The following is a 23,428-nucleotide window of genomic DNA, read 5'->3' on the forward strand; positions in this document are numbered from 1 at the left end:
TCTTAAAGATTCCTATTCTGTAGCRGCATCTGCTTTAGAAGGATTTGTTTGTAAACTCAACTTTTTCTGGTAAACTAGGCATATCTATTTCCCAGTCTTCCTAAGTTGCCTATCCTTTATCAGGTATTTTAACTGAATATRTCACTTGGAAAACATTTAATTGTTGTCCTTTGGAGTGAGAATAGGAACTCTCACTGTCTACCAGAGAATGGCTAATGGGGCTTGCTCCATTCCTTTGGGTAATGAGCTACAACCTGGAATAATATACACCAGGCTACAGTGGGTCAAGGCTGAGTAAGAGGTAGTAGAGTTGAAAGAAAGGGTTGAAAGGGTTCTGTCTGTTAGGCAGAAAAGTAAAGAATTAATTTTTGAGGTAGGTAGGAAACTGTTTCCACCAGACAAAAGCTATATGAGCACATTAACTTGAAACTGTACTTGAGGAAGTAAGCACTATCTATCAGCAGCATTCATTCCCTATACTTTTGACACTTTGCTTGAATGTATTTGCATGACTTCCATTTGAGTAGAAGCACAGGTGACGCTTACTCAGATTTCTCCTTAAAGTTCCATAACTTGCTGTGCCGATGCTAACTACTTACTCTTWGAAAAATATCTTGGCAAATTCTTGGAAATTGGGCAGTTGATATTAAACTGGTAGAGAATTGAAGTGTTTAAGTCATGAGTAAGACATAACTAAATGTGATACTCTGCTGTGTGCTATGGCACACTTTGAGAAGTTTATGTGGGCAAAATTCTTTTATCTGTTTGACRTGGAGATATGGCAGCTGCCAATACCAGATAGCACTCTTTTGATGTGACTACAATGAAAGCCAAATGGGCGAAATAGATTCRAAGTCATCTAACAAAATATGTGTTTTCTAAACTAATAGCTGTATAAACTATTATTTTTTTAATTAAATCAGATGATTGAAAAAAAAAATTTTAATTGCTGTATAAAGTATGTAAAGACAACCCTTTCGGTAGGCTGATTTTTCCCCTTTATCAGGATTAAGAGGTCTAGTTTCAGTGTTACCTTCATGTTTGCTTTGGCTTCAGTTATTACCAAAATAGGCATCTATCCTAGCTGGATCACCAATAAATCTTCGATTTTCCCTACAAGAGCCTCTGAACTTGTAAAAACTACTTTGTCCTGTTCTTGTCAATCTTTAGGCTCTGAACCAGCTGTTTGAGAAAATCATGGCTCTAGACATTGATGAGCGCCACCTCCTGCGTCTGGGTCATGGTGAAGAGGAATTGGAGACAGAGAAAGATTTCAGCAGGTGAGCAAGAAAGAGGTGCTAATGATAAACTGGTTTGTGCAAGCATTGCAGATGAAGTGTGTGCTGAATCCCTTCTACCTGCCATGTAAAAGAACAAGGAGCTGTCCATGGCAAGTTTTACTTTTCTCATATAACTGAGTCCAGGTAATGCTGACTGCCCTTATTTGCAGCATAAGGTTAGGTAATTTACTTTATTTAGTATACACACTATCTGCTCTCTTGATAATCCAAAGCAAAATCAGACAGCTGACAAACTCAACCATTTGAAAAAAAAAAAAAAGATTTTACTATATGTTTGGCAATTATGCATTTTATAGAGTTGATTTGTTTTATGAGAGTAAGTTGAATATTTACGTTTTTGCAGGTAAATTTTTGTGTAAATATATTGTCGCTTTTATTGGCATGCGAATATTGCGTACATAAATTTAAAAGTGAAATGAATCCTTCTGCTAATAGTTCTTCAGAACATTGCATATTACTCGGTCCRTTTTATAGTTAAAATGTCTTAATACGAAATTGTTTCTATGTCATTGGTAAATAACACATTTTGAAGAATAATAAGGAAAACTTTCAAACTTGTATCAGTGCAAAGAACAAGTTCTTGTAATATGTTTTATGTTACATGTTAGTCCASTTGATGCCAGTAGGATTACACACATTCATAAATGGAAGCAGGTGTAAGGGTCATGCATTGCAAATAAATGGACTGTCCAGTACAGGATTATTATAGCAATACCTTGACTTTTAGAAGCTGCAGTAAAAATTACATCGTAGCTGCTGGAAATTATCCAAATGTATGTAGTTGAGTTTTATTTAGCAAAAGGAATGCTTAGGTTTTTTCTTTTCAAATTTAAATGCTTTGACATAATGTAATTACTCCAGAAATTTAACAGTMAAAATCTTAATGAAATAATGTGATGACTGATACTTATTTAGTAGTATCTGAAATTTATTATATTCCTTGAACAKTAATGCTAATTATTAAAAGTTGTTTTTTTGAGAGACTCTCCATTATCTATTGTCATTCTTTCTCAAAGTAACTTCAGACCTACAGGACATTACTGCAAAGTGCTGCAAGTTCTGGCAGTTWTGAAGGGAGAGATGTGTGATGAGGAATATATTTAAAGATGGACTGTACTTTTTTAAGAAGAAAAGCTTATTTCCTATTTGTCTCTGGTTTTAGTTCCTTCTAAATGCCTGCTTTTCTGTGTCAGGCTGCTTTAGAAAGGGCAGTAATACTGCTTAAAGAATTCTTATTACTTGCAAGCCTCTTGTTCCTTTTTTGCTCCCTTTGCTGGCAAAGCGGAAGAGGATAATGTAAGGACATAAGGTGGAAAGAGGAGCTGATTAAGCTGGTACTGTCATTTAAGAACTGTAAAAGGAATCACAGCTAAAAAAAAAATTTTTAGCCTTGAATGAATAAATAAAACAGGGCATATGATTTGAATTGTGAGGAATAAGAAGAAACTTGGAAGCGTGGAAATAAACTGGTTGCAGTCAGTTGTAATTGGATTACATTTGTTGAAGAAAAAAAAACTATCCAAAATTCCAGGAGTCTTAAATGTCATAGCTCCTGCAGAAAGAACTTGTTTTCTCCAGTTTTAAAACAATATCATGTTCAGTTATGTCTTACTGAATTAAAATCTCCAGCTTTAACTACTCTAACTTTTGTAAATAAGACAATAGARCACAGTATGATTCCCAGATTGTCCTTTTTCACTATGCAGAAAGAATATTTGATGAATAGTAAGTTTAATATGAACTTGAAATTTAAACTTTATCCATTTAAGCTTTTATTTACCTATGTATTTTTAAAAGTGTCCTGCTTCTCTCTCATCTCTTTCAACCATCTATATCTTTTTTTTTCTTTTTCAAAAACTGTTCTGTTGTTTTTTTTTCCTCCCCCTCCCATACTGCTTCTATGTAAGAGAGTGCATGAATAAGGGAAAGTGATCTATAAAGGGGTAAAAAGAGTTTTCAGTAGGCAGCTGTGCAAGACTTGTCTAATAAGACCAGCTAAGCATTATTGCAAGGCATTTTATATATTGACAAAGATAATTAGCCTTATGGTACTGAAACTTGGGGTATATGTTCCATTTATCATGGTCCGTAGACTTGTGTAATTTGTATATGCTTCTATGAGATACAGTATGGCATAGTTTCCAACCTTATAGAAATAACTCTTTTCTGCTTTACAAGTATGTTATGAGAAATATTAAAATAATTATTATTAAGTTCTTGGTGAAGTAACACAACCAGACTTTTTCTAGGGTAATAGTTCTTGCATGTTTTTTTAAAATTATTAGGCCACATTTAGATAGWAGTAGTCTGCAGGTAGGAAATTCTCATTTTTTTTTTTTTTGAAACTGGGTAGCTGTGTGTGTTTGTGTGATCTTCTGTTGTGATGTTTAGAGAAACTATTTTGAATTTAATGAAGTGTTACATTTTATCCRTTCTGTAGGTATGGAAGAGTTAATTATGTCCTCGCTCGAAGACTTGAACTTCTACGAGAAGTTGGGCGATTGCAAGAGAGTCTTGGAGTCCCAGGAGATGTTTCTTACACTTGTGAAACAGCTGGCCACTTCTTCTTATACCAAGTAAGGGCTGAAATACTTATACTGAGTTATTCAGTCTCTGTAAGTTATAAAAGATGTAAAAATGGGAGTGAATTTCTAAAATAAATAAGTAAAATTTCTCTGGTGGTTCAAAATACAATAACAACTAAAGCTATAATTATAGTAATACTTATTTGTATTCYTATTGTTTTAAATCCTGCCTTGATGACTCATGAGCTGGAAGGCTAGCATTCCTGCTTTTTATGATTGTTGGCAAAGTTTCTAACTGGGAGTTTCCCCTTCAAATAAGAGAAGCTGTGGGCTGCCTTATGTTTTTGACAGGGTTTCGAGCAGCTGCTTATTCCTGCTAGAAAGCTTCTATGGTGCTAGATGCTAGCATGAAATTGGAATTCTGAATTTCTGCATGTCCCTCATGACCGTTCATGTACTTTTCAGTTGCTTTTTATCTGCATTAGTGAGCATTGTGTCTCAAATGAGTAGCAGACCTAAAGTGGTACTGAGGACCAGATGCCTATGCTCTCTCTATACGTTTTTACAGAGGTTACTTTGGGCTAGCTCAGGTGTGGTTCTATGCATTAAATTGTCGTTAGGTGTAGAAGATACTAAAGTACATCTGCTGGTTCAGTTTCTTCCTAAAGGAATCCAATTTGCAATTCAAACCAATATATTTTAAGTAGAAACAATGAAGAGATATGCTTCAAAAGTGTCTTCCCAATGCAAGATCAAATGTTAATTTAAACGTGCCTTGCTTTAGTGATAAAAATGCATATTTTATGATTTGACCTTCTAAGTGTTTCATAATTTTTATTTAATTTACATTAGTTTCATAAAGCTATTYTGAATTGAAGAAATGCATATGTGTGCAACATCTATTCAATTATTTTCTTCATTATATTTTACGACATTTTTCTTTACTGTAGGTAATGTCTCGTTGGGAGGAATATATCAGTAAAGTGAAAGTTAAAGGTGGAAAGCTTCCAGATGTTACAGATGTCTCCAGTTTCTTTCCTTTTCACCAGTATTTTGCAAATGCTCCTCAGCCAATTTTCAAAGGCAAATCCTATGAAGAAGATATGGARATTGCTGAAGGGTGTTTCAGACATGTTAAGAAAATATTCGCTCAACTTGAGGTAAAGCATGTGGCTGTTGGAAGTAACTGAATCCATCTAATCCCATCCCAGAATTCTYATTCCCCTCCATCTGTAGTAAGTAGTATACACCTGTAGGCAGCMATCCCTTTTAGCTTGCAAGTCATTAAGGTGAGAGTTTCCCTGTTGATTGTTTTTGTCCTGTTTTATGCCAGGGACAGTAGTCTGTAATTGATCTACTGTGATCTTAGGAAGGAGCCATTCAGTGAGCTCCTTTTTCACTTGCTAAGGATATTAGGGTTCTTACACCTATCACTGCTCCTCTGAGCCCCGCTAGGTCTTTGTGTTCACATTAAATTGCCTTTAATCAGATAACCTAATAGTAACATAAGCTGATTGTCATACATCTTCTCTAGAATTGCTTGAAGGGGCTTTTAAAAATTAGTGTAAAGGTGATCTGGGAATCATTTGGGAATCATATTAACTATTGATCTTATAGTAAAATTCAGTGTCATGTTCTGATACAGTAAACAAGTTGAGAACAAGAGAAGATGTGGTAAAGCAGGATTGTTGGGGCAGGGAGGAAACAGTCCTCAGAAACAACTGGGTAATTTTCTTCAAATTTAGGTACACACACAGGTTGCAGAATTCATGAGTGTACTTTTAAAACACTGTTTTTTGAAATACTGTTGTCTCCAGGTTTAGCTTAAAGAAAATTCCTCCYATGAGAGTGTTAATAACATATACCTTCATAATTTTCTTGACTAATTATCTTAAGAAGGTTACCCCAGATGGTTTCTGAGTGAATAATTCTTAAAAGCAGTAACTCTAAAATTCAAGGTTTTCTTTTCTTTCTCTTAGGAATTCAGAGCATTTGAACTTCTCCGCAGTGGCCTGGATAGATCCAAATACCTCTTGGTGAAAGAAGCAAAAATTATTGCCATGACTTGTACTCACGCTGCTCTGAAACGACATGACTTGGTTGAATTAGGTTTCAAGGTAATAATGRTGCTAATGATATAAAACTGATTTTTTTTTCCCTTATATAAACTTTTTATCTGTCCTAAAGGTAGACAACTAGATTATTTTGAGTTTTGCTTTTGACTAGTATGTAATTTTGTAATTTTATTGAAGAATAATTTAATTTCTATTTGCATATGTAAAAGTTGAGGGTTACTTTCAAGATATAGTATATACTGAAATGCTTGCTGCCGTGTTAGACRATGAACTGCAGTGATATGATTGAGTAATAAAATAAAGGCGTAACTCGGAGAAATGGCCTTCATAACATTGCTTACCTGAAAAATAGATACTTTGAGAAACAGATCCGTGATGCAGTGTTCTCTTCACACTGCGGGTTATCTAATCGTTATTTATTTACTGCAGACTTGCGTGCAAAACAAACTGTCCCAGCTTACCAACTTTTTTCAGTATTATTTACCTCCTGAAGTACACTTGCTGGATCACAGAAGTGCAAGTGATCTAGTGCAACTCCACCAATTTAGTTTGTCCCATGGCAGGAAGCTTTTCTCTTGAGGAAAGGTTATGGTGTATGAGATACCTATAATGCAGTTCAGGCATGGATTGCTTCTGCAGATAAGCCTTGATTGGTACAGATAGATTTGCCATTGATGTAGTGGAATTTTGCTCTCTGAAAGTGATTTTAGTATCCTGTTGCTCTGCCTATAAAGTAAAATCCTACTGTAACTGTCCCACCCATTGAAAATCTGTGATTACCTAATGGAGTAATTGATGCTTTCTTTTGACAGGCTGATTAACAGCAGTAACTTGTATTACTTGATTGACAGACATTTCTTTACTCTTTCTTTCTCAGTATGACAACATCTTAATGGAAGAGTCTGCTCAAATTCTGGAGATAGAAACCTTTATACCTCTYCTGCTGCAGGTTAGAATTGAATTATAAACTTTCTGCAAAAAGTTGTAATTGAAAGTGTGTATTGTTCAACAGTATACAACACGAAGAGGAGAATGTCTTCTGCAGCAAATAATRTAAAACTGATATTTCCCATTTATATGAATGGACAGTAAGAACTTTCCCATTGTTCTTCATTAGTTTTTTATTCTATGTGTATAATATTATGGAATCAGCTAATATGTTCTAAATCTGTTACCTTTAATTGACTAAATAGTGGTATTATCAAGCGCTTCATTTTGAAAATGAAGTTCAAGATAGTGGTGTAGACTAGATCATGGCTTTGTTACCTCCACTTTTCGTTTAATAGGAATTAYTAAATTATTGCTAATTTAAAATGTTGCTACACTTGTTAGTTATTATGAAATAATTGTTTTAACCTTGTTTCCCAATAATGGAAGAACTATATAGTTGCTTATCTACCTGTGTTGTTGATCATTTGAAGTCAAAATTAACTGAGCTAGAGATATACCAAGTGCTTACAACTCTCATGAAGGCTGGAGCCAAGTAGAGAAGAGACATACTAACTGTTTTTCCAGGTTATATAAATAGAAGAAATGGTTACCAGTGCTCCTTTGTCTGCTTTTGGCCAATAATTATGCATCTTTTGCCTAGCTAATTTGGAGATGCTTAGCCTGAAATCAACTGCAGCATGTACTGTACCTGGCAAACCAGTAACTGGCAGATAAAAAGGGAATCTGGATGAGATACAGTCAAATGGAAGTATTGCAGCTGGAAAAGCACTGGTAAGGCAGGGAGGGAAAGAAGGAAACTGRTAAGGCAGGAGAGCTATCTATAGCACAGCCTTTAAAAAGCCAGGTAGAAATAGCTCTGCGATTGTGGAGGGATAAATAGTTCCCTACCCTTGTAACCTAAGGGATCGTTGTAATAGAATCTCAGTGCTTGTGTAGTGAAAGTTTGGGTATCTTGCTCTGAAAACATTTATTCTGATTGTTCTAAAGTCAACATGTTCATACAGTCTGTCTTGAAATGTATTGTGCCTCTGGTGGAAGATTGGCTCAAATCTGAGGTTTTAGCAACCTGTGCTAGAGATGTATTACTTCCTTCTTTTAAGAGCTAGGCTATTTCATAAGTAATTAAAACATGCTGCACATACATTTGTGGCTCAAATGACACTTTTAATTGCTTTTAATTATCTCAGTAGTGCACACCACCCATTTACATTTACTCTGAAAAGGTAAAGTAATATTTGTTATTTCAGATCAGCATGAACTAAACTGTTGGGCCGGTCTGGATCTGCATGCCAACCTTTCAGCTGTAGTAACAGAAGTTGACGTGCAGGCAGTCAGTAAAACTGACTAGCAGTTTCAATAGTACCATGAAGTGGGTTCAGTTCTTTTCTGTCCTGCTGGCTTAATGAATCCTGATTCTAATATCTAGAACAGAATTCAAATTTTAGTGGATCCTAAAATAGAAGGAGATTTCTTCCTGCTGCTTAGTTAGATGTTCCTAACTGTCTGAAAGGTAAGGGGGCATAGGGTGTAGTTTAGGTGGCCTGTTGTGCAAGCTGGTCTGTAAAAGATTAGGTATTTAACTCTTACTGTGCATGAAGACACAAGCGTACCTTASTCCAGGCTGTCGATTTTGCTTTTTGGCAGTCTTTAAATTTAGTGTTACAACACTGCTGCTCTATGTAACAAATCCAGTAGGCCCTTACTGCCTACCTGGCAGTAGAGAGATTAGAAAAAAAACAATGTTCATCTTTAAAGTGATTGCAAATCAGTGTAGCTTAAGAACAAATTTTGAATCTTAGAACTTAAAAGACAGCAAATCTGACTGTTAATGTGTTGTAATAGAGTGCCTTGATTATATTTTAACAGTTATATAATTTTTATTTTATTTTTTTTTAATTTTAGAATCCACAGGATGGATTTAGCCGCTTGAAGCGGTGGATTATGATTGGTGACCATCATCAATTGCCACCAGTCATTAAGAACATGGCTTTTCAAAAATACTCCAACATGGAGCAGTCCCTTTTTACACGATTTGTTCGTGTGGGAGTGCCAACTGTTGATTTGGATGCACAAGGAAGAGCAAGAGCAAGGTAAGATGGAGAAAATGACATGTCTACTTTGTAAGTTTTCTTCCTTTTTTTTTCAGTGGAGACTAGGAAGGCAGATTAGTTTTAATTTGATAGTATTTCAGCAAAACTACTTATTTTTTCTCATATGGCAGTACTCCGCTACTGCATGAGTGATTCAAAGATGATAACATTTGAAGCGTTTTTAATATCCTTTCGAAGTTTGGTGGTGTTAGGGCTTTTTTCTTTTGGGGGGATTGTTTTTTTGTTTACAACTGAGTTTCTTTTTCAGAAGATTCCCTTTCTAAATCAATATATTTAATACATACAAGGCTAAACCAAGATTTGATATTCCTCTTACAGTCAGTAAAATGCACACCAATATATAGCYATGAACACTGCTCTCATATAATTAGAGACCTTTAGGTAAAGMGGAAAGATGTTTTTCTAATAGCATTTTAGCAGAGCTTGAGTTCTGCTTGATTGGAGGCATTCATCGTTGTCYATACAAGTGCCTAATGTTTTCTGTATATTAAAATAAATACTACTTCTCCATAGTAAAAGATACAGCYTTTACTTTTTTATTCTTGTATTTATAACTTCAGTGTGGTAATTTAGATGTCAAATTTATTTGTTATATAAAACTCTTTATTGTGTAAAGTGCATATTTGTCCTGTCATGTTAACAAGGAAAAATAAAGCGAAAGAARAGAAATAAAATCTTACTACTTTAAGTTTGCTTTTTAACTCCTAGTATTTTATTTTTTAAGACACAAAGTAGAATGGAGAACTTTTTTTTTTTCATTTAAGAAATACAAGGGCTAGCAGAATATTATTTTGTAGCCACATGGACAACAGTTATTTTAAGTATGATTTAAAAGTGCAAATTATTGTGTTTGAGTATGATGATAAATGAAGTTAATTTTGTCATCTACTGTTTTGCAACTTCTTCAGGTATTTTCTTAGAGATAAGAGGACAGAAGAATTCCTACACTTTGGTGCAAGCAGTCTCTTGATCAAGGATTTTTTTCCGTTCCTTGTTACACTTTGCCTTCTCTATTTTGGTCATACAGAGCTTCCTCATGTAGTATCTACTACTTTATCTGGTCTGCATATTGTTACTTGCTTTTGACTAAGACATTTTGGTTGTATTACTCTCCCTATAATTCTCAAAGATGATTCAAATTATGTAGATTTTGACCGTTTCCCTACACTTTTCATGTTAATACATGGCAATACAAAAAACAAGAAAATCAGTTTGCTGTTGTAGTAAGGRGCTTTACATAGGCCAGCAGGAAAAATCCTTTTTCCTTACTACTTCCTTCCTGTAAAGAAGCATTAATACCCCTTATGTTTTGTTACCCGGGAAAGTGCCTAGTCGATTCCCTCACAAAATTTCTMCTCTTTAAGATAGAGCTGATAAGCAGAACAGTACTGCAGAGCAGTGCTGCATCTCTTACATCAGTGGGATGCTTTTTTGTGATTTGCAGGCAGACCTCTTGTTCTGAGCTGGCCGAAGTCTATGCAGTTATTGTATACTTTTCATCASCACTTGTTTAACTTAGGCTTAACACTGTACTAACACAGCTACAGAGCACCTCCACTGTGGCATCAGTTCTGTTAGACACTATCAGTGAGGATAATCAAACACTGGAACACGTTGTCTRAAAAGGTTGTGGAATMTCCATCCATGGAGATGCAGAAAACTGGACTGTACGAGGCTCAGATCGAAGTTAGCCCTGCTTGGAGTGAGGGAGTTGGACCAAGTGGCCCCAAAAGCCCCTTCGAACCTGTATCATTTTCAAATTCAATAGTCTTCATTCCCMAAAGCATCTTTTATTTGGAACATGTTGTCATTGTTAGATCCAAAACAGCACAATTTTAGAGGAAGTCCTTTATAGGAGAATATGCTTTCCATATCCACGATGTGCRAGAAAGGAGAATTCATTTCAGACTGCAGTTATGGTAGTCAGAGGATGTGAAGAATTCGATTTCTGTGCTTTCCAGAGAAAAGTGAAATCTGGAGTTTTCTGTGAAACAGAACAAAAAAAATCAAAACTTAAAAAATTATTGCTAGGTAGCATTTACATATATAAATGAAGAAAACCTACAGAAGCATTCATGTGGGAGGAGATACTTGTATCTGAACTGCTTTGAATGACTTAACCCACTTTTAACTGTTTGGGTTTGTATTTGTGTTTTTTGGACAGTTTGTGTAACCTCTACAATTGGCGTTACAAGAATCTGGGTAATCTGCCTCATGTGCAGCTTCTACCAGAGTTTAGAACAGCCAATGCTGGGTTTTTATATGACTTCCAGCTAATAAACGTAGAAGACTTCAATGGTGTGGGAGAATCTGAACCCAATCCTTACTTTTATCAGGTAAGAGAAATATTAAATGTATACTTTATTTAATCTGGATATGCCTTATTAAATCTGCAATGAAGACAGACTATGAAAATACTGTAAACTATCTAACTCAGGTTTTCAGGTAAAGTTAGTCATGAATAAACATAGTTATTCCTTCTTGTAATCAGTTTTGAATGTTGAAAATGAAAATCAGTTGGAAGTGTCACTGTTTTGATCTATATGTAATGATGTGGAAAAGCCCATTCATAAAAGAATCAAAAAGTGCTCTAAGAAGTGTGTCTGAAAGACACAGACARTGACTGTAGGTAAATACCAAAATATTGTTTTAAAACAGTGATTAAAAACCAAATTTGTTGCCTAAATTACTAGTTTGTGTTTCAGAAGTGTTGAGAGACAGGAGCTTTGTGCAAGTCGATGAGTTTAATACAAATACAGGCTTCAGATCTTAAGTTCTGTTTAATATTATGGAAAGCAAGAAATATAACTTAAGATGATAACATTCATGGCCTTTTTTTCCCCTGTGGAGATTATTGAGTTATTTAGGCTGTTTTTAAGAGATATGRAGGATATTCATAGGTTTTGCTTGGGTTCATCTAACCTTGTCCTCTAATACGAACTAGCATGCTGCTAAYCAGTGGTGATCCATAATCTGCTGTATTTCATTTCTAGGTAGGGGGAAGGGTTATTTGGAGGGGAGACTTTGGGGTTTTGTTGTTTTGGTATAACAATGTAACATGCAACATAAGGTGTCAGCTGTCTTCTGCAACAGCTGAAATTTGTACTTTAGCAACAGGGATCTGGTAACTGAGAATACGAGCATTACTTAGGCCAGTTCTGGGCCAAAGGAGACTGAGAGCACTCACACAGGGAKAGGAGCACAGAATACCCTTATCACTACAGTAGCACTTTCCTGAGCAAATTTTTCTAATACATTGCACATTTTTTTCTGTAATCTTGAGGGTGGAAACATACTAGCAGGGTATTTGGTGGCACTGTACAGGTAGGTGACACAATTTGTGTGTGTATGTTTTTTATCTATTTCTGAATTTGGGCAGTTCTTTTCATGGACTTAAAGGAAACAAAAATTTGTAGAATAGCTTTGCCACAGGTATCTGGTTTACATAACAACGGCTTTTTTCAAGTAATACAGAGCCCAGTTCAGAAGAGAAATGAGAGTTGGGTATGTTCAGCCTAGTCGACCAAAGACTGCATGAGGATAAGAATGCCTATATAAATGTATAAATGTCAAGGAATGAGAACTTTTTTTTTTTTTTTTTAACTTGGAAGATCATTTTTGTCAAAGGAGAATGGATTTAAACAGGCTCTGAATAACTTTAGACTGGAAAGTGGACAAAACTTTCTAATAGTTCTTGGAGAGCCGTTTATCACTGGCACAAGTGGTGAAATGTAAAAAAAGAAAAAAAAGAAAAAAGTGATCAATCAGAAGTTGGATAGGCATAGATTGCAGGAGAAATTACTGGATTTGATAATCCAGATGTTTATTTTGTAGTTAACAGTTGAAATGAGTTCACCTGTTCTAGCTGAACTCACTTTTACCTTGAACTTACTTGAGAGTGAGTAATTAAAACTTTTGCATGCTTATTTGGAGCCAAGTTACATCAGTGTCAAGCACTTCTTAAACCTTTACATGTAAGTATCAGTATCTTACAGGTATCTGTAAGCTACCAGTTTTTAGTACATTTTAACAAAGTATGAGTCCACAGTTTGAGTGCACATAGTAGATGTTGTTTTGGTATATGACCTTTAAGAAGGGAAAAAAATGAAATATGTTGCTTAGATTCTGTTAAATACTGTAGTAGTACAGTTGGCAGTTCCTTTGTGCAGACAGCTGTAAGTGTGTGACTGAAATGTATACATAAATTAATATTAAGACAGTCTATTTTAATATTTAATGTATAATGTTACAATATACTAACATTTACAATTGTTTAAATATTTTAAAATGTAAATGTTAATATATTTAGGAACTGTTAAATATTTAGTTTTCAATCTTATATTGAAACAAAACTGAGTGTTTCTCAATAGGTATTGGAAAGTAGCAATCAGTGACTAACAATAATAGTGATGTAGAGGTTTTTAGCAATTCTTTGAAGAGGAATCAAAATTAAGTTGCTCAAACTTACCTGTGGTTATTTTATTCTTTCAAAATGACTTTTAAGCGAGTGAAGAAACATCATTTTTTTAGACACTTCTTTCAGTATCGATACGTCTTCTAAATGCACAGTGTCTCAGRTGTTGTTCATTCTAGCCTTACAAGACCAATAACCTTTTTTTTTCTTTTAAACCTAAGAATCTTGGTGAAGCAGAATATGTTGTGGCACTCTTCATGTATATGTGCCTGCTTGGTTATCCTGCAGACAAGATAAGTATCCTGACAACATACAACGGACAAAAACACCTGATCCGTGATGTCATTAATCAGCGCTGTGGAAATAATCCGTTGATCAGACGGCCAAACAAGGTGACTGAAAATATCTGAGTCTTTGAGGTGGTTTTATTTTGTTGGTTTTTTTTTCATAATGTTCATGTTATAAAACCGTTGAGTTGATTACATTCACTGCTTTCTGTGCAAGTATTTCCTGGTTAGCAGCAGGGTTTTATCCGTATGATTTCTATGGTCATAGAGTAGTACAGCCACTTTTGCTTCTTTGTAATTTGTCGTGCAGAGGAGCTATATCAAAGAAGTTTGGTAGACTGCAGGCTACTTGGAACAGAATAACTCTTTGTTCTGTCATTTATTTTGTCCCCAAAAAGCCTTCTTTAGAAAGATCCTCTCAGAGTACAAATGGMCATCTAATAAAACATGTAAATGAAGAATCTTAGAAAATAAAAGTAAAAGTCTGGTGCTAATTTTGTAGGTTAAAATTCCTGTATTATAAAATTGATGGCTTTGTAAAGTCTTGGTATTAGTTCTCCACTGATAGCTATCTGAATTGAATAAAAACATAAGAGAGTGTATATTGTGTCAGAGAAAAAAGTTCCTCCCAACATCTTCCAAAGAGAACAGGATGATTTTTCAGGCACAGGTTAGAAGAGAACCAAAACAGAAACAAGKCATTCTCTTTTCTCTTCCCATTTACTGTAATCTGAATCTGAAGTTGATGTTAAAATCTTGATAYCACATTTTAAATGAATTGGAAAAGATTAACTTCAGGGAGTTTTGTTTGTTTTTGATTCTTTAGGTGACAACTGTAGACAGATTTCAAGGTCAACAAAATGATTATATCCTCCTTTCACTTGTGCGCACCAAAGCTGTAGGCCACCTTAGGTATGTAAGAAGATAGTTGCGTAAAGTCACGGAATTATGTATTTTCCTTAGCAGAACGATGTTTAAGATATACTATACAAAGGTGTTCAACTGTTCAAGTATATAGTAGAAACAAAGTTTAATGTTATTTATGGAATAGAGCTCAAACYTAATTCCATATATAGCTGCCTGCTTGGTAGTCTCTTCACAACCACTTTATCCTTTAGTATTGACTCTTATCTAAAAACTATAATTAGTTTGTATTACTGCAGGTAGGCTGAACTTGGTTCTACCCTTTGAGAATGATAGGAATGTAATACTTGTTCGACAGATACAGGCTTGAAATTCTCTCAGACTTTTCCCTTTAATGGGGGGGGGGTATTTGTTTTGTGTAAAGTGTGTGCCCTTTGCATAATCTGTGGTGTGATATGTAGTTTAAACTGTTTGTACTTCAGCTGTGTGGTGGGGGGAGCCTTGTCTGCTCAGCAGTAGTCAAATCTGTATCATGGAACTCATTTCTTCTCATTTAGGATATAGAAATGCTGATGTAAAATTTTACCTCTAGAATATAGGAAAAATGTAAAGGATGATTTTGGTATTATTAACCCTCTCTTAAAAAATGAGGAAGTAGTAGTATTTTAGCAATTACTGTATATTTCCTTTAATTAAGACTTCTGTGTACTTCCAGTTATTTTTATTTGAATTATATCATCAGTGAGAAAGAACATGGCTAATTTTTTGTTTGTTTGTTTTTCCAAAGGGATGTCCGAAGACTAGTTGTTGCCATGTCAAGAGCCAGACTTGGGCTTTATATCTTTGCCAGGGTATCACTGTTTCAGAACTGTTTTGAGTTAACTCCAGCTTTCAGTCAGCTCACAGCTAGACCTCTTCACCTCCATATAATTCCCACAGAGTATTTTCCAACAACAAGACAGGTAGGAACATCTGCGCTGAGTTTTGCTGTCTGTAATAGGTGTGTTTGTGGCCTGCCTTTTTTTTTTTTTTTTGAGCGAGCTGTACGAAGTGGGACTGGTGAGTTCTCTTTTTACAAACCAGTGCTTGGATAATTGTGTCCCTGCAATAAACCTTTACCATGATGCACCAACTCTTTTTGATTGATTTCTACCCACTCACTCGCCTGCTAAACTTAGTTACTAATGTAATTCTGTCCAGTTGTGCCTGCTTTTCCATAAGATTTTATTTTGTGATAAATGTGTAAGCTTTTACAGTGTTAGATATTACTGGTTTTGCTATGAAACAAAGTAGTGCAGTTTCTCTGTAAAACATAAATAGCCTCTCATTAAGAGAGGTAAATCTGCATTTGACTTGCAGTATTTCAGAATAACCATTAAAATTTTGAGATTGGGCCCAGAATCACAGAAGAGGCTTGTTGTTGAGCTGAGTGCATAGGTATAAAATGAATTTGTAACACTGAGCTAGACCTGTAGTAAAAGGTCACATTTAAGCATTCAAGGACAGGTATGAGTATGATGCTAATCAGTCAAGTAAGAAATGGAAGAGTGTATCTGCTGCAACCTGAAAATGTGCTGAAGTTGTCTTTTGGGTGTGGACAGCTGGAGTACTTTTATTTAAAACATTGTCTAGTGTGAAAGCAGAGGAGCCAGTCCTTTGCATAATCTTTTGGGAGAAGAGTCTTGAAGAGCCTTGTGCTTCAGTAGTTGAAAGCACACTTTCTGTATTTTAGGTTAGCACACTAATAACCATGCTGTTGATATAGCTGGGATGGAGCCCTCCTGTTGAAACTGGTCCATTCTGCAGCGAAGAATGTAGAGCATATGCTCCCGGAGTGCAGCTGTAGGCAAGGAGCGCGATTGTGGCAGAGAAGTAGGCCAAGTCCTATTTTGATCCTAAACTATTTACGCCTTTAGTTAAATGAGTCTTGAGTCCAAAATGCACTCTGTGGAGTAAGTATCAAAACCCAGCCTTTTCCCTTCCTGAGGATAGAAAACTTCTTTACTGCGTTTCACTATCACAGTTAATGTTGAAAAAAAAAAAAAAAAAAAAGTGGTCCTTGCATATTTGGCGACTATCTTGCAAAAGAATTTAGCTGTTCTTCAAAAAAATTTTTTTTCGTTTTTGGGGGTTTATATGCGTTTCCCAATAAAGTTAATCAGCCTTTGAATAGCCATTGTGTTGCTTTGTCTTGCTGAATGTCTACTCTTTTCCACAGAATGGAGAAAGGCCTCCTCACCAAATACATGTTATTAAGAACATGCCTCAAATGGCTAACTTTGTGTACAACATGTATATGCACATGATACAAAGTACGCGCCACTACCGACAGGTAAGGACCTTCTAATTTCTAAAATAAAACTGATTTTACTAAGCAACTAAAATTAAGAGACTGTTTGAGGCTGTTCCTCTTATTTCACTTTCAAATTCAAAAAGTTTTTATGACTGGGAGTGAGCATACTGAGCTCTCTAAAATCTTGAAGTAGCAGGAGCAGCATCTTGTAGTAATTTAAGCCCCAATTAAGGCCCCAAAATAACATAATGCTGAGTGCTAGACATAGTTCTGTCTGAGTCCAGAAAATCATTATTAACATTAAAGAATTAGTCTGTCCAACACTTGAGGTAAACTGGTCTGTTATGTTTCAGGCTCGTGCAGCTACAAGCATTACAGCACCTGTGGTGTAATGATGCATTGCAATAGAGCAGTGTGTAGCAGAACAGATCATATCTAGAAGCCATTTTAGCCAAGTTAATTCACCGCYGTGCTCAAGCTTGTTAGCAGCTGTAGCATTTTTGTTCTAGAGCAATTTTTTTGAGCACTAGTTCAGCAACCATGCTGAATGGTGTGGTACAGAAGCACTTGTAGGTACTTTCTCAAATGCTATGCCTAACTTTTTCATGGCAGAAATCCCTGGAGCAGAATTCAGAACCCTGAATAGAAACATTTGGATTACTTATCCTGTATGTGAGCAGAGATTTAAAGTGGTTTAAATAGTGTGCTGAATGGGAAGCTGCCTTTAGTCAGCATACTCGAATCTGTAGGTGGGTAGAGTGAGTTGATGATAAACACAAAGGGAGAGAGGTCTTAAATCCTACCCTCAGTTGCAACACCTTTCACTTCATGTTTGCAGTCTGTAGTACTTAATTATATGTCTACAACCTATTGTTTCACTCTGTGAAACTTCCTTGTTGGCTTTTGCTCTTCTAAAAAAACTTCCAGAGGAGGAGAAAATGAATGTAGAAGGGAACACTATTTTGTTCAGTATTAACTGGCTGTGGAGAGAGCATGGGGCTATCTTTGAACAGATTTGTCCAGGGCGTTTGCCTGGGAGACCTAGTTTCTGTTCTTTAAAACAAGGATGTTTCTCTGTCCTGTCCTCTTCCTTCCTTTCTTCCAATGTCTGTTTCATCTAATATTTGAACAGCATAAGCAGTAGAGATCAAAATCCAAAACTCYTCCCTAAACTGAATGTCAGACTTTCAGACACAAAACCTTTCTATGTTCCTTATCTCAATAAATCTTGCATTTTTTTTTTTCACTGGGAGACACAGCTTCAGTGAAATTTGAAGCATTTCGCTACTCAGAGCAGCCCTTTGCCAAGTATGCACATACTTCGTGTCTATTTGGGGAAGTGCTCTAGTTAACTTATAGCTGCACAGAAAGGGACTAAAACTTCAACTTCCTCTGACTGATTTTTTTTTTWWTATATATATAATTAGTCAAAAGTAACACTACATTGCGTTAGAAGTGTAGTCCTATGCACCTGGTAAGACAGTTTCTGGAGCTGGTTTGTCTAATTAGCTTGCAGATCTCTCTACCACACGGAGCATATCTGATGAGGGCTCCATATGACTCGGTGGAATGTGCAGTTGGCCACATTCAGATGTAAATAAAGCCTGTAAATATAGGCCTGTCAAAACTGAGAAGTGTCTGCATGCCCTGAAAAGCAGAATTTTCAAGTGCCTAAATTGTTAGGCACTGCAGTTTTTGACAGTGACATTTAGTCCTTCTAAACTCCTGCCTAACTAGGCAGCAATGCTTTGGATAGTAGCATCAAATTGTAACAAAAGATGTATTTGCTTGAGGCTTTAGTTGAATCTGGACCTCATACTTCTGCTAATACCTAATTACTCCTTTTAACATCCTAACCAAATCTATTGCTAGCTAAAATAAATTGTGCAACTACTGGTTCCCTACTGTGGCAATGACTCACACTCTCCTTGCATGAGAAGCCAAAAAGCAATTAAAAAAAGGGGGGGGGGGCAGGTATTAAAAGAGTTTTTTCCTTTACCCTGTTTAGTACATCATGATATTTTTTTTATTTACACTGCTCTTAGATTCATAGTGTGCTTTGTGACTATTACAGTTAAGTGCATCATAGAACAAGTCAGTTTGTCTCAAACATCAGAAATATATTTTTGTAATTAAAGGATATCTGGTTTTGAARCAATCTGCTTTTTCAAGAGCAGATGGATTATAGGGTCCAATATGATAATTTTGAATTCTGTAAAACTGCTTTTCCTACCTTTGCCTGTAGTTATAATTGCTGCATAGATTTTGCATTCTTGTCAGAAATTTGTAATACTAATGTAATCTAACTGAAGATAAAATTCTGTGCAATTAAATACTTAATTTGTCATGTGAAACCAAGTTGCCTATAAGCAAAACATAATTAAACATGATCTGCTGGAGCTTCGTCACGCTACCATGTCATTAAAACTCTTCACAGTRTTCCTTAGAAATATCCTTCATGACATTAAATCATATCAGGCTGCAAAAAGCACGAGCGTTTCTGTTCAGCCTGGAGTTGTTTAGGATTTATCATGCTCTTCAGCTCACTGTATTCCTCGTTGGATCTTTCAGTTATTTTTTTGCTTAGTCTGTAATACAGCGAACATTACTGCTTGTAATGTTTTGAACTTGCAAACTACTTTTTGATTGTGAGCAAAGTATATGTTAACAATACTTCTGTAAAAATAATTTATACAACAACTGTCTTAAGCATTGCCTTATTTGTTCCTGCTGCTGCTGCTCTATACTTAGAGCTGTGGGTGAAACTTGTATAAATGCAGATAATGTTCACAAAATGTTTTGTAAGACTTTTCAARTAACTTACTAAAATGAGTTAGTAAGGACAGGCCTAAAAAGGGCAATCCACTCTGTCTAGGAGTCTGAAATGGTAATGTGCAAGATTATGGAGGTGGTACGTCTAGTGCTCGAAGTAGGACTTTACCGTAGCCCCATTACTTGTCCGGCTGTTTGAGGTAATGAAATGCATCTCATTGGGTTGGAAGTACTGGGGTTTTTATCACTCTCTCTTCAGACATAAAACACATCTAACGAGACCAGTGTGTGTGCCATGCTTATTTTTGCCCTTAATTTTATAGGAGTTAAGTGACCACAAGCGATTAGTCTTTCTAACTAGTAAGTCTTTGTTGTTAAACTGTTTTCAAATGCAAAACCGTAAATCTTAAGGTGAAACAGTTTGAGCTAAAATAGGAGTAGATACTCAGGTGTGATTGATTATTTTTGAAAACTGAATGTATGGTTTTAGGGGTTTTTTTGGTTTTGTTTTTTATATGTGTATACATACTTTTTTTTATCATCTAGCGTTTACTGCCCCCACCTGCCATGATTGAAGAAACTGAAACTACTCCGACTCAAGAGACAGAAGTAGAAGTAGAAGTTGAATCAGAAAGTATGCAGGAAGATACAGAAGAAGAAAATAAGTTAGAGGAAGAAGTAATAAAGGAAGGAGAATTGAAAGTGGCAGAAGTGGATGAACACCGAACAATGCCAGAACACCCAGGAAGAGATAGTGATAGCGGAGACAGTGAACCTGAGGATGAGACTGAAAAATGATTCAAGTGATCTTTGTCCTCTACATGTTTGGGGGGAGGGGAAAAAAAAAAAAAAAAAAAAAAAAAAAGGACTGGAAAAAGCAGATACTAATAGCGTTGCTATTTTTACGTGGACTTTTTTAAATGGTTACCTGTGTAATGTGACCTGTTTTATCTGTTTTCACTGGATACTTCAGTGGACAAATGTAATGATTGGGGAACACTTTACTGAGTTCTTGTCAGTGTCAGTACTATAATGTGTTTAATGGCCTCAGCAGATACCTGATTTTCTTTTCAGAAGTTCTTTAGTAAAGATACTTTTATAATAGCGTAGAATATTTTTTCATAAGTCATTGGCCTTTGGTTCAGTCACTGAGTCATCCATTAAACTTTACTGATTGACTGTTTTCAGTTCTGCTTAGCCACTTCTTACAGCTTCTTTAACATTTTTGCACTGAAGAATTTCTTGTACAGACCTGTGCTTGCATACACTGAGATGGTGTTTTAGGCAGAGGCTCAAGATCAGTAAGATATTTAATTGTGTGTCTGAGAATGTGAAATCCTGTGGGACTTGGAAATGTTTAAAAGGTTTAATCAGTTGGGACCTTAGTAGTAGGTTCTCAGAATGTCCTAAGGTCCAGATGCTATTAGTAGTTTCTCATTGATGTTTGCTGCTGCTGTTATTAATTGATCATCACACAAGAAATAAGGATGCAGCTTTTCAACTGCATTAAATTGTAGTGTTTTGATACAAGGAATATCTYTTTCATTTTAAGAGGAGACAACTATTGGCTAGGATAAAGCAATATCAAGAAAACTGAAAGTAGTCCCCTAGATGTGGGATTTACAGAACATCAGACACTCATAAAATGGTCGAGTGGGCTTTCTGGGTTAATTTGCAAATGTACATCTTTCATAAACTGACGAGTGAAATTTTTTTTGTTTGTTTTTCCCCCCCACCCCCCGATTCATTAAGCGTATCTGCCAACTTGGCAAATGATTCAGTGGTTCAATGAAACTTACACATTTCCCAATAGATTTTTTCAAACAAAGCAATAGCCATAGGAACATCCTTCATTGCTGGCAAAGGGAAAAATGCTTGGTTTTAAAATGCAGCACTTGCACAGTTGCCAGAAGGGTTTTCTCGCTAAAATGACCATAGAATCATTAACTTACAAGCCTTTATTAATAAGACTTTTAGTTCTTTAGTCTTTCTTAATATTTTTGTAGTAGAGCAAGGAAAAAAATTAAGTAAAAATAACATGTAAGCCAAGCTTTATGAGACAGATCTATTATGTATTTGTGTACCTGTGCTGAGATCTCATTTTGCTCCCATCTTCTCCCTGCCCTTCCCCCATTCCCAAGTCATTCTCCCCATATCATTTATAGCTCAGGTATAACACATCACAATACTTGGTACACAGTATTCTCTGGCATTTTTCATTCACTGCTGATCTAAAACAAGAAAATGTCAGCAGAATGCATATTCATTCCTTGCTTATTCTGAGTTGGAGGGAGTGCACCGAATATTTCTCAATTTTCCATGTATGGAGGGCAAATAATGCAAAGCTGAATATTTGGGCGATAACAGCTTCATGAAGTAACATTCACATGTTCAGTCAGGGATGAATAATACAGAGCCTTCAGGCAACGTGTGACCAACTCAGCAGAGGGTCATCTTTTGCTTTCCAGCCTATTTTCTGAAAATATCCAAGTCTGGCAATCATTTACTGTGCTTTGGAATTTTAAGGAAAAATTGGAAATGATTTCTGGAGCTTTTTTCTAAAATGACTGACTGAACTGACAGGGATTCTATCAATAATTAGTACAGAGAATGACTATTATAAAGCAACTGAAGCTGAAAGGGACTGTGAAGACCTCTTTTAGTTGTGCAAAGTTAGCAGTGAAATCTTGCTGCAGGTCTGTGAGCTCAGCCCGTGTGCTGGCTGTGATCCCTGTGCAGGTCTGCATACGTGGTCACGTCTGACGGGCCAGCTCCTTACRGAACAGCTTGCCAAGCACAGTCTTCCAAGACTACAGTATTGCCCTAGAATGGTGAGTGGAGTTGTAATGAAGGCTGGTCCTGGGCAGGGTGCACGAGGCAGTCAAATTACAAACAATTGCAAAAACTTGAAGTACAGCTTTACTACGCGGTTCCCTGAAGGACTAAGCAACACCCATAATACAGATGGAAAGTTCTGTTGAGTGGACTTRAACCAAGTTAGTGTTTCATTATCTCTGCCACCATCTTCCACGTGTGGAAGTTTACTCTTTCCAGGGATGTGAAAGCATTAAGAGAAAGAATTTTCAAAAGTCTAGACTATTTTCCTTGTAGCATCGGTTGGATGGTGTGTGTGTGGCGGGGGGGGGGATGATTTGGAGTGGGAGGTTAGGGGTTTTTTGAAGGTTGGGGAGGGGGTCAAAGTTTTTCAGCTTTGTTTTTTAAATGTTTTTGGTAAAGGATGTGCTTAGTCTTTTCCACCAGAATACATTTAGTTTTGTTTTTCTATTTACGTTTTCTCACAAGAAAGAGATGATGGTGGAAGTGAATCTTACCTAAAACCAGTTTTGATCTATATGGTTTGTTTCCTGAAGGCAGTATTTCCTTAGAACTCAGCATCCTCTTCTGATGTCTCAATCTTCATTCTAATGAACAAGATCCAGATGTTAAACCAAATAATATATTTTCCCCAAGAGAATTGAAATTTCAATAAACATAAAATATATGTAAATGCAATATACTTTTAAAGAAAGGGAATCTGTAAACAACTGAACAAAACCATTGTTAACATAGTTTTAAAATATTTAAATTCAACTGTTGCTGCATAGAATTACAGCAATGCAAGAAAACCTAGAGAACAAAATCTTTCTGAAGAGATCCTTTAAGGGTATAAACCAGAGGAAAATGTATATAAAAAAAACCTTACATTATTGCTCCAAATTGGTGTAGTAAAGAAACTRAAGATTTTTTTAGTAAAATGAAAGAGCGGTTAGTGGTTTTGTTACTTTTTATTTATCTAACACTTCTGTTTTGGTTCCTGATATTTTCTGGTCAGCTA

General features: G+C 35.9%; 1 protein-coding gene across 1 annotated transcript in view; it reads left to right on the top strand.

The window, feature by feature from the left end:
• AQR (aquarius intron-binding spliceosomal factor) overlaps positions 1–20,780 on the top strand; it is a 61,751-nt gene extending 40,971 nt beyond the window's left edge. Inside the window, exons 24-35 of the mRNA XM_085301808.1 lie at positions 1,171–1,280; positions 3,742–3,877; positions 4,777–4,986; positions 5,806–5,943; positions 6,779–6,850; positions 8,755–8,942; positions 11,128–11,299; positions 13,599–13,769; positions 14,491–14,576; positions 15,316–15,490; positions 16,747–16,860; positions 20,140–20,780. Coding sequence (XP_085157934.1) covers positions 1,171–1,280; positions 3,742–3,877; positions 4,777–4,986; positions 5,806–5,943; positions 6,779–6,850; positions 8,755–8,942; positions 11,128–11,299; positions 13,599–13,769; positions 14,491–14,576; positions 15,316–15,490; positions 16,747–16,860; positions 20,140–20,391 — 1,824 coding nt within the window. The 3' untranslated portion in view covers positions 20,392–20,780. The remainder of the gene's footprint in view (positions 1–1,170; positions 1,281–3,741; positions 3,878–4,776; positions 4,987–5,805; positions 5,944–6,778; positions 6,851–8,754; positions 8,943–11,127; positions 11,300–13,598; positions 13,770–14,490; positions 14,577–15,315; positions 15,491–16,746; positions 16,861–20,139) is intronic.
• Positions 20,781–23,428: the final 2,648 nt, after the last annotated feature.

This window comes from Rhea americana, unplaced genomic scaffold (genome assembly GCF_003343005.1).
Source record: "Rhea americana isolate MKP2758 unplaced genomic scaffold, rheAme1 scaffold_18, whole genome shotgun sequence".
Classification (NCBI taxonomy): Eukaryota; Metazoa; Chordata; class Aves; order Rheiformes; family Rheidae; genus Rhea; species Rhea americana.